This window comes from Dromiciops gliroides, chromosome 1 (genome assembly GCF_019393635.1).
Source record: "Dromiciops gliroides isolate mDroGli1 chromosome 1, mDroGli1.pri, whole genome shotgun sequence".
In the NCBI taxonomy this organism is placed as follows: Eukaryota; Metazoa; Chordata; class Mammalia; order Microbiotheria; family Microbiotheriidae; genus Dromiciops; species Dromiciops gliroides.
This window is the reverse complement of record NC_057861.1, coordinates 359,003,944-359,023,709: the sequence shown is the minus strand read 5'-3', so window position 1 is coordinate 359,023,709 and position 19,766 is coordinate 359,003,944. Positions and strand designations below refer to the sequence as shown.

Below are 19,766 nucleotides of genomic sequence, written 5' to 3'. Positions count from 1 at the left end.
CTTTCTGAGCCCATCAAGAAGTCAGTGAACCTCTCTGAGCCTGAATTTTCTCATCTAATAAAATGGGAGTAATAGAATTTGTTCTGACCTCCCCAGACCTCAGATCCTTCACCTGCAAAATGAGGTGGTTGGGCTAGAGGACCTCAGAGGTCCCTAACAACTCTAAATCTATGGTCCTGTGATTCTAAATTATAGAGATGATGTGAGGGGAGTATTTTATAAACTATAAAGCAGTAGACATGTAAATTATCATGAACAGTAATCAGAGCTGACATGAATTCATTTTCCTCACACTTAACTTTATTTAGCCATGGTTACACAATGAGCTGTGAATTTGTTGTGATTATAAAACAATTAGGTCTAATCGTTTTCAGTGTTTGGATTGTGAAGAAGAAATTTAAGACTCTTTTCTTTCCAAGTTCAGTAATATTTGGATTTTAAAACCAGTTGAAATAAACATTTTACCATAAAACAATCCACTAGGATTTTGCCCCCAAACTAGGTTTAATGTCTATATAATTTAGCCACAAATTGTGTGTCTCTCTCATCTGTTCCCCTTCTCCCTCTCCTTTTCTCTCTCTTTTCCTCTTTCTCCTTCTGGATTTCCTTTCCCGCCTCTCTCCCCCTCCCTCCTCTCCCCCTAGCACTCACATACAAGAGTACTCTTCAAACTGTGATACAAGGTACTAATTGAGTCTCTTCTGAGCATTTTCTGTAAGTACAGTTCTATACTAAGAAGTTAAGATATTGTAGTCATTGAGTCAGCTGAATTTTTTTCAAACTAGGCACATTGATAAAGTCCTTATTATCTATCTACCTATCTACCTATCTATCTATCTATCTATCTATCTATCTATCTATCTATCTATCTATCTATCTATCTATCTATCTATCTATCTATCTTTCCTATGCACTTGCCTCCTTGGGACCAAACCAAGTAACATCAATGGAAATAGAAAGTAGAGAGCTGTGTTAATAGATACCTTTAGGCAAGGTTGATTTGTTATCAAGGAATAGACCTCCCAATTCACCAATATGACAGCCTGGCACTACAAGTATTCTAAATAATTCACATACCTTTTGTGGAAGTTAATGCCTTTGGGACAGATGCATGTAAAAAAAAATCATATGCCCAGAAGAAAGAATCATTGAATGACTGAATGTTAAAGATGGAAAAGAACCTTAAAGATGATCTATACAAATTTTGTCATCTTACCTATGGGGAAACTGAAACCAAGAAAAGAGCAAAGATTGACCTGAGAATTAGATTTGGTTGTGATGAAGGTACCAAACACATGTAATATTAATTAATTAATATGTAACATAAGCAATTATAAAATTATCTCATGTTGCTGTTGCTACTCTTGCAGTATCAAAAATATAGGATGCCATTTTTCATATTTTGCCTGTAAGCCATGGAGGATATTCACAAAGTAGATAGATAAAGGCATTCCAGCCAAAATTGTGAAAGACTGGGAACAAAATGTTCATGGGTATGTGGGTTTTGTTCTGAACTAAATGTAATTGAACTTACAACAGGAAGTTAAGCTGGTGGGCTTTCAAGTCCTATAGGTATGTTTTTTTGTTTTGTGTTGTTGGGTTTTTGTTGTTGTTGTTTGTTTTGTTTTGTTTTTGTGGGGCAATGAGGGTTAAGTGACTCGCCCACGGTCACACAGCTAGTAAGTGTCTGAGGTGAGATTTGAACTCAGGTCCTCCTGAATTCAGGGCCAGTGCTTTATCCACTGTGCCACCTACCTGCCCCCCTATAGGTATGTTTTGATGCATAGCAAGAACCAGGCCACTCTTCCAATCTTTTCCTTACTGTATACAGGTGTTGTCATCAGGGATCCTGAGTGTTCATATTGATTTTAGGATGGCCAAACACAAGAAAAGCTTTGGTGAAATGGGAAATCAGTCAGTCACATAGGAAAATGTTTCATGACAAACCATGTGGGTTTTTTTTTCTTTTTTTGTTTTGTTGTTCTTCAATAAGTTTATTGTCTTAATCTGAAAATCTTCATAGAAAATTACAGATCTTGATGTGTTTTAACTATCAGCATTGCACTCCTGGGCTCTGAGGAAACTTGCCTTCTTCTGAGCAACTCTGTCTTTCTTCTGCGCAAGGGACATTTTGGGGCGGTTCCATCTTTTCTTTTCAACTTCCCACTTGGGTTTCTTTTCATATACTGGATTCTTCCTTATGCCAGCATGGGCTTTCTTGTACATCTCCTCCATCATGTCAGAAGTTATGTTGTTCCTTATATATTGTGAGAATTGTTTTTTATAAGCATCTTCATCTTCTTCCATGAAAGAACACATATAATCTGCAACATTTTGGCCCACGATGTACTTCGGCATTAAATTCTTTGCTTTCTGAATCATACCCAGGGAAGCATTTGGTACTGGGAGGAATAGACAGACCACCATCCACAGCTCCCTTAAGGGCTCCAAAGACTTTGTTTTCAGTAGTAGTTCTGGCAAGACCTGCATCCAGGTAGCATGTAAAAATGCCAGGCTGACCATCAATGTTTTCCACGTTGTATTCATCTCCAGTCACTTCTACCGGATCTTCATAGATCTTATCCATGGCAAACCTATTAAGAAGCCAGTGGGGGGCGGCTAGGTGGCGCAGTGGATAAAGCACCGGCCCTGGATTCAGGAGTACCTGAGTTCAAATCTGGCCTCAGACACTTGACACTTACTAGCTGTGTGACCCTGGGCAAGTCACTTAACCCCCATTGTCCTGCAAAAACAAAAAAACAAAAAAAAAGAAGCCAGTGGGCCAGCAGAAGACCTGTACAATAAGGGGCAGAATAATCTGTCAGGCCAGTCTTTGCACCATACTTTGGTAGCTCGTGGGCCTAAGCTGCACAGACAATCATATCCCCTTCTATAAGCAATCTGGCAGATGATATCTCTGTTGGTGACTCGAACTGTCATCCTGTATTTTGGTGTGTTATACTTACTTGTTCTTATCCTGGATTACTAGCCGTTTCCATGCATAATAATCAGTTTTTTCCCTCTCCTTCTCCGGAATTTCACTTGGTCCCTTGTGAAGTAGTCCTTATTCTTGACAACTTTAATGAACCCCATCCTGCGGAACGAGTCCTGCACCCTAGGCACAGACCAGTGTGCCCCACAGCGCTAGGCAGAAAAAAAATGCATTGTTTAAGAAATGGAGTCGAGAGCCTTCTAATAGAGTTTTTAAGCTATTGGTTAAAGGAAATTAAAGAAAGTTGGAAGTAAAGATGAACATGCCACATTAGCAACCTGAATAGCTTTGTCTGGAAGATGATACTGAATTGCTGCTGTGACCCAATATTCTTACCTTTGATTGTTGTAAGATTGTCTTGAGAGTATTCTTCTTCTATAGATACACAAGGATCCCAAAGAATGAATGTATGACTCTTTTTCTTGTCAGGGGGTTGCTTCTCATTAAATGAAGGGAATGAACATATCGTACCAAGGAAACTGGAATCCTTTTGGTTCAATTCAACAGATATTTGTTAATTCCCTGCTGTATGCAGATCACTGCTCTAAGGAGTGAGGAATGGCCAAAGGTTAGATTAGATTCAGTCCCCATCTTCAAAGGGCATTTTGGTTCTTAAATGCTCTACCTGTTGCAAAGGAGGTACTAAAGGTATGCAAGCAAAATCTGTCACGTATTTTTTAGATCTCAGCTCTTAGAATAAGTGTCTGAAAATTAAGGTTAACCTTAAACACAAAGCATGTGTCAAAGTAGCTTATCGCTGTGGCTATTTCAGCTCTTTAAAGAAAGCTATAAATTATTAGACATTTCTCTGAGAACAAACAACTAAATCCTTTTGTTATATATGAGAAGTTCTATTACAGGGTAATTTGCTGACACACTTAGGAGGAAATTCATTCCCTCTACCAATGACTTTCCCCAACTTATAGTTTTAAAGTGTTGGTTAGAAAAATGAGAGGTCCAGTGGTTTGCCCAGGTTCTCAAAGTCAGTGTATGTCAGAGACAGGATTTGAATTCAAGATTTCTTGGTACCAAGGCTGCCTCTCTCTCTCTCTGTTGCACCATACTGCCTTTAAGGGATCCATAACTGGTAGTAAACACCCAAAAAGCATTAAAAACTGCAAGTTGATTTTTATTAAATCTCTCCCACCTAGGTTACCTCAAGAACACTAATTTTGAAGTAGACATAAAGGAAAAGAATTGATTTTTTCTCTTTTGAACTTAAAATAACAGACGTTGGGTATGTAATAGATAGCTATAGAAAGCATGATAGGTGAGATGTAGATTACAATTTCAAAAGAAAAACTCCCTAGAGAGAGCATTATCATGAGCTAAGGTCAGTTCCTATTTGGTCAGTCATTCAAAACAAGAATCATGGGTCACTGATGTCATAACCTTGGGCCAGAGGCTTTTGTCTTTTAAAATCATAGGGTCACAGATTGAGATTTTAAACATTTGAACTGAATTAAATGATCATTTTATCTGAAGAGGTAATTTGATGGCCTCATGAAGAAAAAATTTCCCAAACATTGTTTGAATTTCACAAGTTTGAAATTTTATTCCAAGAACCAGAGCATAGTTAATTCAATAGCAGAACAAACCCTAGACTGGAAGTCAGTCAACAAGCATTTATTAAGTGTTTACGCTCAGGAGACTTGGACTTGTTTCTCATCTTGGATACTTTCTCTCTTTAATGGCTTTGGGATCAAACCTATGATTTTCAACAGTGGAAGGAATTCCTAGGGTGAAATTCCCTCCACTGATTCAAATCAGCAACTTGTCTCCAAGAGCATCTTGGAACTTGAAAACCAAGCTGTCTCAGGTCCTACCAATTGAAAGGGCTTCACATATGGGCCTAGTAATGATCATTATGTCTGCTGTCTGAGTCCCAGCCTAGCCAGGGTCATTGAGGCTCATCCCAATTTTGGCTGACCTGTGATGAATATTCTGGCCCTAGGAACTCCTAAAAAGTATGGAAGAGTTGAAATCTGAGCCAGTAGAGGGAATGCCCACCAATGAAATCACACGTGCTTGAAATCTTTTAAACAATGTAGCTAATCAAATTAAAATTGAGGTTCACAAGGTGGTAGTAATATATGACACTAATTGTTTCTATAAGAACATGATCTATTTAAGTTTTATTTTAGAAATTTAATTTCCTTTGAATTCAAGTTATGTATCTAAACCTGTTGGGTTAATGTTTGGTTCTTTTTTTTCTTCCCCCTATGATTGCAGGCCTTGAACCGAGGTATTGCTGCTGTAAAGGAAGATGCAGTCGAAATGCTGGCCAGCTACGGACTGGCCTATTCCCTGATGAAATTCTTCACAGGCCCCATGAGTGACTTTAAGAATGTGGGTCTGGTATTTGTGAACAGCAAACGAGACAGGACCAAAGCTGTTCTGTGCATGGTGGTGGCAGGTGCCATAGCTGCTGTTTTTCACACTTTGATAGGTAAGATGCCCCTGGTTCACTTCACAATGCGTCCAGTGCCTGTGACTCCTCTGTCCCTAAACTTTAATGTGCTTATAGTACATGTATCATTTCATCTGTTTTTATATGCAAGTAATAAATATCTCACGTGATAATAAATAATAACAAATATGAAGAAAATAATGAAGATCACATGTCTACCATGTAAATTTAATCACCACCAGAACTGCATTCATCTCCAAAGTTATCCCAAAGCTCTAAAAACAAAAAAACCTTTTTTCTGGGAACCTGTGATTTCTATTCTGCTTTTCCATTGGTCCTTAGTGAGATGGTAAGCACCTCTGTGACTTCATTCATATTTATCCTCGACTAAGATTGACACTATTTGCTGTTAACAAAATCATAAATCCTTTTGTTCGATATGCTGGTAACTGGTTGAAACAAGTGTTCCCTGTTATATTCTCATTGTTGGGATCTAGGGCATGTTTAATCATATAAAAATGTTTCTTTTGCATAAGGCAGTGATCATAATTGATATGAGAATTATCATGGAATTATTATTAAAACTTACTTGCAGTAGAATATCATAACATCATGATGGAGCTGAAGATGGGGGTGGGAGGTTGTAGGGTAGCCTACAAGCCCAGTATGAATAATGTGATTTTATGCTATATTAAGAGAGGCATGGAGTTCAGCTTCGAGTAGGAAATAGTTCCTCTGTGTTCTTTTCACACCAAACCATTAGTGCAGTATTGAATTAATATCAGAGCACAGTTTTAGGAAGGGTACCGAGGAGATGGGTGACATCCGCAGGAGAGGTACCATTATGGTGAGGGACCTCATCAAGCTATATGAGAATTCATTGAAGGAAATGGTTGTATATATTTAGTCTAAGAGAACAACAGTGAGATTTGAGCGGGGAGCTTTTGCTATTCTGGAATATTTCAGGTGCTGCCATGTGGGAGAGGGGTTAGAGTTCCTCAGTTTGGCCTCAGAGGGAAGGAATAAGAATAAGAGGGACAGGCAGAAGTTTCAGGGAAGCAGATGGGGCTCTGTATAAATAAATAATTCCCAACAAGTAGAGCTGTCTGAGAGCCTTAAAGGAAAATGGATTCCCCTTCTTCTGAAGTCTTCAGACTAAAACTTGATGCTGGACTGTTATGACATTGTCAGGTATGGGTTGGACTAAGAGCCTGGAAACCTCTTCCAACTCCAGGGTCATGTGACAAACAGTCCTCTTATGGACTTTGCATAACACTATACATCATGGTACATGCATGATTGTTCTGCAATTTAACCAAATCCTTGGCCTGTCAAGGTCTTTATGATGAGCTTTACTCTAACTGGCTTCTTGGGAGGTGATAAAACCCTAAAGACATGATTACTGAAATCTTGGCTTCAATCCGGCTCCATTCATTCAACATAAGAATTGATTGGCACATCTATAAAACCCCATTGACCACAAAGACCTGTGACTAACACTTTACAAATCCATTGTTTACTTCCAAATTGGCATTGATTTATGCAGGAACTGTGAATATGAATTATAAGTAAAGGAGACAGCGGTTTTCCCTAAGCCATTTACAGTGTATTATGAGTAGGGTGTCTAAAAGCATACAATGCCACCTTTTATGGTAGATCTTTCTTATTATTCTTTTTTAATGTTTCACAGCTCCCATGCCAAGGACAGCATGTAAGACAGCATGCAGCTTTAGCACATATCCAGTCCGGTTTGCAATGTTAACTATTTGTACTCACAAGCTCTTGGCAGAAAAGTTGCCTGCTTCTTTGGTCCCCTGCCCAAGTCTCCATATATGTGTCCTAAATGCTCATTGGAATCAGTGAGTGTTTGCACATACATGTGCAACTTCAGTGATTTAGTGATATCTAGGTATTTGCATATCGGTTTCTTCAGCTAATGTTATCTTGAACCTTTTCCCAAAAAGTGTTTAAATTTCAGACCATTCCATGTTTAATACAACAAAGAGGTTTCTATACTAGTTAAAAGAACCCCTTTTGTTTTGTAATGCTCTTTTATGTTTGAGCTCTGAAATAAATGCATCAATTATTCCCCTCTTTATCTTTCTTCAAAAAAGTATGTGGAATGGATTCAGAGGTCAAAAGTCTGAGCCTGTTTATCAGGAAATCATAGCCAAGAAACTCGAGGTGCTAGCTTGCTAAAGCTAGAGAGAAGAAAACTTTTGCCTTTCAAGAAAAGTCATTTCCATAAAATGACTATATTTTATACATTGAAATTGGATTCCATTTTCAAGCGTATCGTGTATGAGAAGATAATTAATTTAATCATATAATTGAAAGGATTTCTGCATCATATTGAAGGCTATCCCATGGATTTGTTTTTATCATTAAAGATATGTTCAGCTTTTTTTAACCATCAAAAAATATTTCTATAAACACTGAACTAAGCACGTTGTCAGATACTTAAAAATAATGTAGATGAAATTGTTTTCTTACATCCTATGCTTTACTCTCCTGGCTATTTCTTCCCCTGAATCAGTTATTTCCTTATACATTTGGAATAGTCTTTATCCCCAGGATCATGATGATTTATTCATTATCTTTCATGTTCCTTTTATGAGACCTGACACGTTTTCTTATAACCAAAACTTGCTCTCTTCCACTCTTGACAACCAGATTGTAGTTGCTGGGTTTCCTCCTTGAATTAAATTCAACAGGCGTTTGTTAATTGCCTGCTCTCTACTAAGCAGTGGGAGTACAAAGACAAAAATTAAACAGTTGACCTAAAGGAGATGGTATTTTGCTAGAAATGTATGCTGTATTTCTACCCATATATAGAAAAATTAATACAAAATATAGGCAAATAAATGCAAAGTAATTTTGGAAGAGCCCTGACAAGTGGAGAAATCAGGAAAGGCCAAGGCACTGACCTAAGACTTGAAAGAAGGTAGGGTTTCTAAGAGTTGCAGATTAGCAAGGAGACCATTCCAAGACTGTAGAATGACCTGAGCAGGAGATGGCATGTTGTATATGGGGAGCAGCAAAGTAGCGTACAGCGGGAACAGACTATGTCAAAGCAAGCAATGTGAAATTGGTCAGGAAAGTTAGATTGGAAACAAATTATGATGAGCTTTAACTGCCAAACACAGGAGTCTGTATTTTATTCCACAGCCAAAAGGAATACAGAATGGGGGGGGGGGCAGTGTATAGTGTCTCTCCTACATTCCTCTGTCTCCACCCTAGCTTCTTAAACTGTAGGTCGAGACCCCATATGGGGTTGTGTAGCTGAATGTAGGGAGCGGGGTCATGAAAAATTTGGCAACAGTAAAAGGTTATGTATACCTATTTTATATACCTATATACCCAGTGTCACATAAAAATTTATTGAGTGAAAAGGGGTCGTGAGTAGAAAAAGTTTAAGAAGCCCTGGTCTAAACCAAAAAAAAAAAATTTAATAATATTTATTATAGCTATAGTACATCCATTTGCCAAGCTGTCTAGAGCATACTACCTGCAACTGGAGACAATGTCTTGAAGTCACACTAAAGTGCAAATGACTTATAGCTTCTTTTCGCCAACCCTAATATTCCCACTTCTTTGTCCCACCACCCTTCCCTGCTCTCTTGTCATCCCCTGTCATCCCCTTTCCCTCTTTTCTCAACCTAAAACTACTCTGAGACCCCTCTGACAAGCCTCTAAAAACAATGGAAGACCAAGATAACCAGATCCCTCCAATATTCAGGAAGTCTTTGGGACTGGGGGTTACTAGAGAGAGCCCTGACTAGCAAGTTTTCCTGCCCCCATATCCTCAGGACAGTTAGGTGGCACAGTAGATAGAATGCTGGACCTAGAGTCAGGAAGACTCATCTTCCTGAGTTCAAATCTGACCTCAGACACTAGCTCTGTGACTCTGGGCAAGTCGCTTAATCCTGCTTGCCTCAGTTTCCTCATCTGTAAAATGAGCTAGAGAAGGAAATGGCAAACCACTTAAGTATCTTTGCCAAGAAAACCCTAAATGGGGTCATGAAGAGTCAGATGTGACTGAAACAGTTGAACAAAAACAAATATATTGGGAAGAGGAAGAGAAAAGAACTGGAGGTTGAAAACCTTTCCTTCATTTTACACCTTCAAAAATTATCCTTTCCCCAGCTGACTTGAATAATGGTAGTCTAAAAAGCATTTTATTTGAACTTAAAGGATTTAAACTCTGGTTTCGTTGCTTATTACCTGTATGATCTTGGACAAATAACTTCCTTTTGGGATCCTTCTTTGTAAAGTGGATGTTAGATGATCTCTAAGTTTTCTTGCTGCCTCTAAATTCTGGAGTCATAAGATCATTGGGTTTATTTGGTTTGATTATATTCAAGTGCTTACGATTTATACCTGTCAACACAAGAACAATTGCATATACCACTTTGTCAGGCTAATGTTTCTGGAAGTGCTATTTGCTCTCATTACATATCCACTTGAGTCTTCATAGCTTGATCATCTGCTTACAACTTGACAAAGAATTAGAGGGAACCAATATTGATAGGAAATCATTTGGCTTATCTGGTTCAGCTTACCTAAAGGTGGGAGATATGTGCTAGGGGAAAAGATAAAGACTTTATATCACTAAACAGGTCAAGTGAGTCGATCTTGAGTCTCATTTCTCAGGAACTATGAGAATGGAGAATATAAGCTGCCTGTGAGCAGACACTATTTCTAGATATCTATAGGCCCTACCACAGTGCTTTGTATGTAGTAAGCATTTGTACGTAGTATGCTCGGTGAATTGACCTTGGGTTTTCTGATAACCAAGTTTACCTGGATGAGACCATACAATCCTGGAAGACAAGGCTGTAAGTCCCAAAATGTTTGTTGTATCACATGCAGAAAAATGAAAGAAAGGATTACAGATGGGCAGACAAGGAAAGTGTGATAGGGAGCTGTGGGGCATGTCCCCATTTGTTTTCTAAAACCCTCATTATCATTTTACTAGCATCACTGGGGATTGTAAAACATAAGAAAAAACCAAAGAGTCTTACTGACTAAAGCTGGCTTTTATCTGACTTATTAATGGAGGTGACTCTGGCTTCCTGAAAACTATAGCAAACCAGAAAGGACTTGTAGGTCTGTAGTCCGTGGATTAAATGAACTCCATTCAGAAAGGTTTTATTCACAGTTTGGCCACAGGGTGATGAATTTTGTAGCTACGTTCTCTGAGTATCCACTCAGTCATAGAAAAGGAATGATTTACATCAACCCATCAAAAAGTGCTTTTTAAGGCCTACTGTGTGCTAAATGTGAGGGATGTTTAAAAAAAAGTCCCTGCCCTCAAGGAGTTGGCATTCTTTTAGGGGAGAAAACATATGCATATATATTTACATGAAATATGTTCTAAATAAATACTTTCTTATAGGCAGTCTGCTCTAATTTAGTTTTAGTTCTATCTATAAATGACAAGTGACACAGGGAAACTTCCTGACCTAACACTTAGTTTGATGGAAGAAATTCAGTCCATCTTTGTTTAGGATCCATTATTATAGACTATTTTTATGACTATTACTTACTATGAGATTTAAGCCTCCTTCTTGCTTTGAGTCACCTGGTATATTTATATTGTGAAACATTATGTGAAAAAATACCCATCTCCAAGTACTATTTAATTCATGCAGTCTACCCATTTCCAGTCCTCTGCTTTAAATTGTAGCAGTTTTTGTTCATTACTTATAAAACATGTACCAAAACCATTTACAGAGCTAATTGCACGATTTGACACAATTTAATCCAACTGGGTAAGGAAACTGAATTTAAAAGCTTCTAGATTATCCCTAAAATGGGAATTAAAGAATAAATTTAGCACCTGTGTAAAATATTACTTCACTTATTTCATAATTGGCTAACCAGCACATTGCATAAAGATAATGCCCTGTTTTTATAGTGCAAATAAAAATATTTTTCTGGAAGATTTTAAATTTTTTGTTACTGTAATTATATGGTATGACCTCCTATTATAATTGAGGAGAGTCTGAATGAAATTGCTGCTGGTTGAATATTTGTACATCTGGAAAGTATTATCAATAAAAAATTAAATTTGACCTACAACAACGATTGTTTATATATGATTTAGAGACTTATGGCTTTTTTTTGTTTACACATTCTAAGACCATAAATGTCACCCAGCACTTGCTTCAGTTGGACATTTGTGGTGTTTTTTTTAAAGCAATTATATTACAACTCACAAATATTTGATTTCCTGGGCCTTTATCTAGATTACTAACATTGTTCTCTACATCTGCCTAAGAATTTTGATCATACCCAGTTGATCCAACATTGATTTTTTTTGTTTTTGTTTGGGGTGGGGGGGTGAGGCAATGGGGGTTAAGTGACTTGCCTAGGGTCACACAACTAGTAAATGTCAAGTGTCTGAGGCCGGATTTGAACTTGGGTACTCCTGAATCCAGGGCTGGTGCTTTATCCACTGTGCCACCTAGATGCCCCCAATCCAACATTGTTTTTCTTGTTCCTAATCTTACCCTCTGACACCAGCTGCATGATTATGGGTGAACCTTTTCTTCTCTGCCATGAGATAGAATAATAATGCCTATGTTACCTGTTTCATAAGACTATTAAGGGGGCCCAGATGAGTACTTTCCAAACTTTAAGGTGTTTTATACTAAATGTCTGTTAATGTTTCTTCATCAACTAAGGGTCTTGATCTCTTTTTATCTATGTTTATGGTGTCCCTTTTTTAAAAGCCATTTTTAACCTCGTTGTTCTAGAACTGTTATATAACTTTGAGTGATGCTTCCTCACATTATCTCATGGTTCTTTTGGGCTTATACCCATACTAATCTAAAAGACCTGCTCACCAGTCATATGTGAAAACCCCTGAGACAAAGACCTTTTTTGTATTTTTACTTCCAGTTCCTTACAAACTTCCTTGTATATACTGTTCTTCATGAGTATTTATTAAATCCGGTGACTTGAATTATTATGTCCTTCTTGGAAATGGCATCATATGATACAGTAGGAAGGCTTGGTTTTATCCCTCCATGGACTCAACTTCAAAAGGGCTAGATGACATTGACTTTATCTGGCAGTGAAAAATTTCATTGTCATTTTAAATACTTAAATTCTAGCCCCAGTTTCTGTAAGTCATGTTCTTCCATTGTGCATTTTTAGAATATGTCCTAGCAGGCCAAGCATTTGCATAGTGTAATACAGATGAATTATGGTGTGTGCACATGTCCCATTTCACAAGTAGAAAAACCAGCCCATTCAGTGAGAGGAACTGTCAACCCTGCTGCAAATATGGTGTCAGTGATTTTTCAGAGAAATACATTAGCAATACATATGTGAAATCAGCACCCCTTATTCTTCCCAGAAAGAAAAAACAAAATGATGGAAGAGCTTTAAGAGCTTAAGTTTCATTTTTTGTTTTGTTTTTTAACTAGTAAGACAGTTACTGTGAACTCTGCTTGGAGTTAGGCAAATAAAGAACAGAATTATTTAGCATCTTAGACTGGGATTATTTTCTTACTTGCCTAAAATCAAAGCTAGCAATCCTAATGGTTTTGAATGGCCCTAAAGGTCTCTTCCCATTTAGGATCATAAGATCATAAATTTAATATAGAAAGGGACCTTAGATATCTAATCTAACCTTACCCCCATTTTATAGATGTGAATACAGAGACTGAGAATAGATAAAACACTAGACTTGGAGTCAGAAAGATGAGTTCGGCCTCAGACATTTACTAACATTGTGACTACTCGCAAGTCACTTCACCTCTCTCTGCCTCAGTTTACTCATGTAAAATGGAGATGATAATAGCACCTAACCCACCCACCCACCATGTTTGTTGTGAGGATAAAATGAGGTAATATTTACAAAGTGTTTCACCAACCTTGAAGCACCATATAAAAGCTAGCAATTGTTATGTGACTGGCCCATGGTCAGACAGGTAGCACCTGACAAAACCTGGATTAGAAGCCAAGGTCTCCAGGCTTCAAAACCATCACTATCTCCTCTGTACCCTTTGAGAAGCCCAAGCTTATCTGCAAATAGACTGGTTGTGGGCCATGTCATAGAACCAATTTAAATTTGTTTTCCAAAACCTTATTCAAAATTCATTCACAATCTTTTAATCTCTAAGAAATACAGATTCAGAAAATAGTTTCTGAAGAACTGTCTTACTGGGCCAGGTTATTCAAGTTGAAGGTTATAAGCTATTACTAAGGCAACCTAGCTGAGAACCTGTTCAATAAGCTCTGTTTATAGGTTAGTTTAAATAATTTACACCTTGCCAGTCCCTCACACTAGAAATAAGTAATGGGTGGGAGGAAACCAAAAATCATAAAATAGATCTTCTTTCCTCATGAGGGAGGCTGAGAGGACAAGGATAAGAAACCAAAATCAGGCTAAACTCAGAGACACACTTTGTGGAGCCAAAAACAGCTGATCACATTCTTTCTCTTCCACTATCCTAGGGAGAGAATACAGGAATTCTGGGAACCAAAAACCCTTCACTACCTGACTCCAGCCTATTTTAACAGTCCTCTTAAGTATTCTCTTTATGTAGTCCGCCATCCATCTAAACTGGCCTTCTTGCTACTACTCATCACATTCTTTTCACCTCTCTATGCTTTTACATGGACTGTTGCTTCTGTGTGGGATGCACTTCTTCCTTACCTCCACTTCTTGGAGTCCCTGTTGGTGTAGTTGTGGTTGTTGATGTTGGTGTTGTTCAGTTGTTTTCAGTTGTGTCCAACTCTTCATGATCCCATTTGAGTTTTCCTGGCAAAGATGCTGGAATGATTTGCCATTTCCTTCTCCAGCTCATTTTACAGATGAGGCACTGAAGCAGACAGGGTTAAGTGACTTGTCCAGGGTCACACAACTAATATGTGTCTGAGGCCAGATTTGAACTAAGGAAGAAGTCTTCCTGACTTCAAGCCTGGCAGTCTATCCACTGAGTTACCTCTGCTCAGTTACCATTTCCTCCATGAAGCCCTTCCTGACTCTTAGTAACTCCTCTAGCCCCACCAAATTATATTATTTTAAAATTTGTACCTATTATATATTTATTTTGTATATACTGTGTTTATTAGTGGACTTGCTGTCCCTCCCATAGAATGTAAATTCCTTGAGGACAGGGAGTATTTCATTTTTTGGTCCTTTTTTTGTCAGTGCCAGCAACATAGGAGGCAATTAACAAATGAATATTGATTTGTCATAAGAACACTTAAATGCTATTGACTTTGAGCTTTGTGCTTCTGTGCTTCATATCTCTTCCTCTGGTAGCTGCAGGGAAGGATTTGATTCTGGGAAAATAGAAGCTATGGGGAGCCATCTGCAGGGATTTGGGCACCAAGTTAACCTAAGTTAACTGAAGAAGACCTAAGAAAATCTGGCTTCCATACTAAAATGAATAGAGAGAATTAAAATGGAGTATTCTATCAATCTGCATATAAGATTAGACCTAGAACATGAATTGAAAAGAGAAAAAGTTATAGATTAGAGGGAAAGGACTAAATTTTAACCTTAATCTGATTTATTATATGTTAAAAATTGCTCTAAAGCAGTGATTCTCTAAGTATATTCCTCACACATGTGGGCCTCTGAGACCCTTTCAGGAGCTCCTAAAGGTGAAAACTATTTTCACAATAATACTAAGAAGTTATCTGCCTATTAAAATACTCCTCCATTTTGAATTTATATAGCTGTGTGAGGCTGGATTTTCTTCATATACTTCAACCAAAACAACATATCAAAACAGATCTTTCTTAGTTCAAATCTGGCCTCAGACATTTATTAGCTGTGTGACCCTGGGCAAGTCACTTAACTCCTATTCACCTTAGTTCCTCACTAATGGGGATGCACTAGAGAAGGAAATGGCAAACCCACTCTAGTATCTTTACCAAGAATCACATAGAGTCAGACACAACAGAACAGCAACAAAGATGACTGTACTTTCAGGAATATTAGAAATATGAATCAGTCAGAAAGTTTAAACAAAAGTACCTCTTTTGTGTGTTTTTTCCTACCGTAATATTGTTAGAATGCCCACATGTCAGCATATTAGGAAGTCCTAACCTGTTAGAAATCGTCATATCTTAGAAATAAAGGAATCCTAAGAGTCCCTTTACCTTTTGGGCAGAACTTACCTAAACCTGACCACAAAAAAAAAAAAAGATTATTTAAATAAAAGTGATGAAAAATCTTCAAAGCCAAAATAACCTACAGTATGAAAAAGAAATTGTGGTAGAAAAAGAGTATATATATTTTTCTGAATGATGCTTATGTCACTATATCTACTCAGGTTGGAGTGTTGAAAGACAGTGATGGGTAGTGGACAAAGCGCTCACATTGGAGTGAGGAAGACCTGGATTTGAGGGGGCCCCCCTCCTAAACTTGCTAACCCATGTGCCCCTTAGCAAGTCACAGCCTCTTCTCTATAAACAGGGATAATATCTCAAAGGGTAATTGTGAGGATGGAAGGAAGTGACATGCATGAAACACTTTGCCAACCTTAAAGCACTTCAAAATCGTGAGCTGCTCCAGGCATAAATGATAACTTTATCTTGTATTCTTGCAGCTTACAGTGACTTAGGCTACTACATTATTAATAAACTGCACCATGTGGATGAATCAGTGGGAAATAAAACTCGAAGAGCTTTCCTTTATCTTGCTGCCTTCCCTTTTATGGATGCAATGGTGAGTGAAGAAAACATTTCTCTTCTAACTAAGCTTTCATATCAGTTCATTTTATGCTTTACATCTCACATGTTAGTAAAAGAATAAAAAAAAAAAAGATTTTTTTTTCTGCTTGTGAAGGTATGTGCAAACAACCAGAAGGAGCTATTCAAATATTCTTAGGTTCAAAAGATCAGAGATATATTCTTCTAATGTAGTTAAACACACATAGCATTCTTTTAGCTCAGGAAATCACTTGCAGCTAAGGTAAAGTGGTGGAGATGCCATTGCTTCAGTAATTAGCTTTACTATATTTAGTTCAGTGCTCATCATCTTGACAGCTCAGACTTTCCATGTCATCACACTGGCAAGTTTTCCCATGAAATTTAAATGTAGATTTATAGATTATATATAGATTGACATAAAATATTACATATAGCACAGAACCATGGGAAAGGAAAAGCCACTGAAAATTGCTTCCAGTACCAGAAAATAAACTCATCTTTTAGGCCATGACTTAACTTCAGTCAGCCTTACAGATAATTTTGAAAATCACAGAGCCTACAACATTTGTACTAAACTCCCTGTGATACTGACCCTGTCATCTTACAATTTTTAATACTTCAAGTTGGTTTTAAGTGCCTATCATTTGTAAAGGTCTGGTGCCAGAGACCTTTTTACATTTCAGAAGATTCTTTAATTTGCCTTTTTATTTGAAGTCAGGCAGAATCTCTGATCGGTCTATATCAGTATACATGGCTATGGAATATTAAAAAGTGTCTGCTGCTTGGGTACATTTACTTCAATTGTGGTATACTAACTCTGTATAGCCTTTAAGGCTTTCCAACAAGAAATAAAAGCCTCTGCTATAAGAATTACTGCATCTGGATTTATGTCTTTATATGTATTTTCAAATGCATCCACTCTAGTAGTTGATATATTTTCATGAAAAATTGGATTGAATTGGAAGAGCTGATTTCTCCATAGCATCTAAATGTAGTTAGTGCAGGAATGCCTTCAGAACATTGGAATACTACCACCAGCAGTCATTAAGTGTATCTGTTTGTTGTGGCCTTTGAAGAGTTAAAATCTTTTATTGGTGGCACTGGAGAAAAATCGTGTCTTTAATAAAATTCTAAAGAATGTCTTCAAATCCACATTGAAAATGAAAGCTTCTTCTCCAAATGAGATGCAGTACAGCTATCCAATGAATTCTAGTCCATTGGGATGATTTGTTGGCAAAAGTGCATTTGAAGATCTTAATTATCCAGACTTCCGATTCCCTCTGCCTGTTTTTCTCAGCCATGAGAGTGTGTTTCTAAGGAAAAGCACATGACAGAACCAGAGTAGTATGGTATTTTTTCCATCTTCATATGCACATGCCCAGTAGAATACAACACAGAGGAGCAAAGCTGCTCTTAATAGCAACTTTAAAAAAAAAAAACCTACAAAAAGCACAATGAATTTCTCCCCCCACCTCCCATGGCTTTGATGTATTTGTTGAGATGATAATATTTGAAAAACCATAAAACTTATTAATCACACCGATAGCTTTCAGGCCACCAGAGAGACCACAAGATGCTATTTGTGGATGTGAATACTTTTAACACTTGGAACCCCACAACCAGTGTGTGCCAAGAAAGGGTTAAGCCAAAGAAAAATGGAATGACTAGAATAGGCAAGCATATACAAACCCAGGAAATGAGTGTCAAATGTGTAATAATTTTCATTTTTCTTAGCTGTGAAAATGTTAAATCTCTTAAGTATATGTTGAAAACTACCAGCCACAAAGACTAAAGACAATCCAGTCCTACAGAGAACTGTGGCTTTTCACCAACTTTCACACATAAAGTTTTAGTTTATAGTACCTCAGTCCTACCTTCCCGTGAATATGCTGGCATTCAGATGCAGAGTCAGGCCATGCCCAAACTTGCAGCCAAGAGACTGGAAGACTCCCCACTAATCAGTAAATAAGAATGTACAAGAATTGTAATTTATAATGATCTAAATTAAAGAGTCCTGATTATAGCATAGCTTCATATAAAATTCAGATTCTTCTTCTTAATATTCTCTTATTTAAGAAAATCAAGCTGGTTATAATTCACTCTCCTTGCCTAGGAATAGCTGTCATAACTTCTTCCTGGTGTTATTAATTACTTCTATAAGCATTTCCTAATAAAAAATGCTTTAGATTTCAGAATATGCAATTGCATTATTGGATTAAGTAAGTGGCACTGGCAGCTGGATCCATATGAGTCATTTAGCCAGGAGAGATCATAACCCAGACAAAGCATAAAAAGCCAGAAATTCTGAATTGATCTAGTAGCTCTAATGCTGACTGACTGGTTATCTGTCCACCAAGAAACTGAGGGTATCAGTTACCTAGTCAATTCTTGGAATTGCATAAGTAATTGAAGCACTTGGAATGCATAAGTAATTCAAGTAATGTATGATATTAATATCATCAAGGTTATAAGCTTCAGGGAAAGAAGAGTCTACCTTTTCTACTTCCTCTGTATTCACCCCCAATTCTTCCTTCCCATACACATTCACATTCTGAGCAACTACCCAAGTGACCTGTATACAGTGTATAATCAATAAATGTCATTTAGCAACTGTCTCGGTTTTTCTGTTTTTACTTCATCTGAATACTGAAGACCTGGCCATTATATACATCTTAGTAAGTTCTGTAGCCTTACTGACACCTAAATAATTTCCTTACCTGTTTGATTATTGTATTAAAATGCTAATATGATAAGTAGAAATATTAAGAAACCTAAAGTGATTAAAAAAAGGAAAACCCCTTAATTAAAAAAACCTGAAGATGTCTTTCCACTTGGATCTGTTCACATTTGTTTCTTCTCTTTTGTGGCAGGCATGGACCCATGCTGGCATTCTCTTGAAACACAAATATAGTTTTCTGGTGGGATGTGCCTCAATTTCAGATGTCATAGCTCAGGTAATGAAGTCAACAGTCTGTTCCACATTTTGCATTGACCTTATTTGATGTGATTAAGGGGATGATCCTAAGAAATGCCATTTTAGATGTTCAAAGATAGCCACAGGCCTGAACGAATTCCATATTTCCTTATATAGGTCTACAATGAAAGTATTCTTAATCAAGGGTGAAATCATCTGAGATTTGAAGGAGCTGAGACTGAGAACTTTATTTTTTAAAGGTGTGACTATAAAATGAAATATAACTATAAAATAACGTGACTGATCCCATAAACCCCACATATCAGTTTCATTTCTTTATGGTTGCAGTTTCATGCATCTTCCACAGGTAAAAGCCAAGAACTATGTATTTGGTTTTAGTTCCCCACAAAAACTTAACTATAGGCCTTCCACAAGATGAAAAATAGGCCTAATATTTTAAAGGAATGGAATTGTTAAAGAATAGTAAAAATCTATTTATCCGACTCTTAATTATACGTGTTTGTGAAAGAAAGTGAAAATTTCAGTGAATGAAACTAAGAAACAAATCTAGCATTTAATTTCAGCTCTCATATGCCCTTATTTGACCTTGCAGATTGCCTACTTTTCTCAACTAATTTTTGGTGGGGGTACTCATAGGTAACTTCAGTAGGAGGAAGGGGAAAGTAATAAGCATTTATGTAATACCCACTTTGTGCAATACACTGTGCTAAGTCCTTTATAGATGTTATCTCATTTGATCCATACCATTG

General features: G+C 37.3%; 1 protein-coding gene and 1 pseudogene across 1 annotated transcript in view; one reads left to right on the top strand and one right to left on the bottom strand.

The window, feature by feature from the left end:
• ANKH (ANKH inorganic pyrophosphate transport regulator) overlaps positions 1-19,766 on the top strand; it is a 188,284-nt gene that overhangs the window by 108,641 nt on the left and 59,877 nt on the right. The window contains exons 3-5 of the mRNA XM_043984237.1: positions 5,225-5,441; positions 15,980-16,098; positions 18,953-19,036. Of these exons, the coding sequence (XP_043840172.1) occupies positions 5,225-5,441; positions 15,980-16,098; positions 18,953-19,036 (420 nt within the window). The remainder of the gene's footprint in view (positions 1-5,224; positions 5,442-15,979; positions 16,099-18,952; positions 19,037-19,766) is intronic.
• On the bottom strand, positions 2,047-3,096 carry LOC122741125 (annotated as a pseudogene).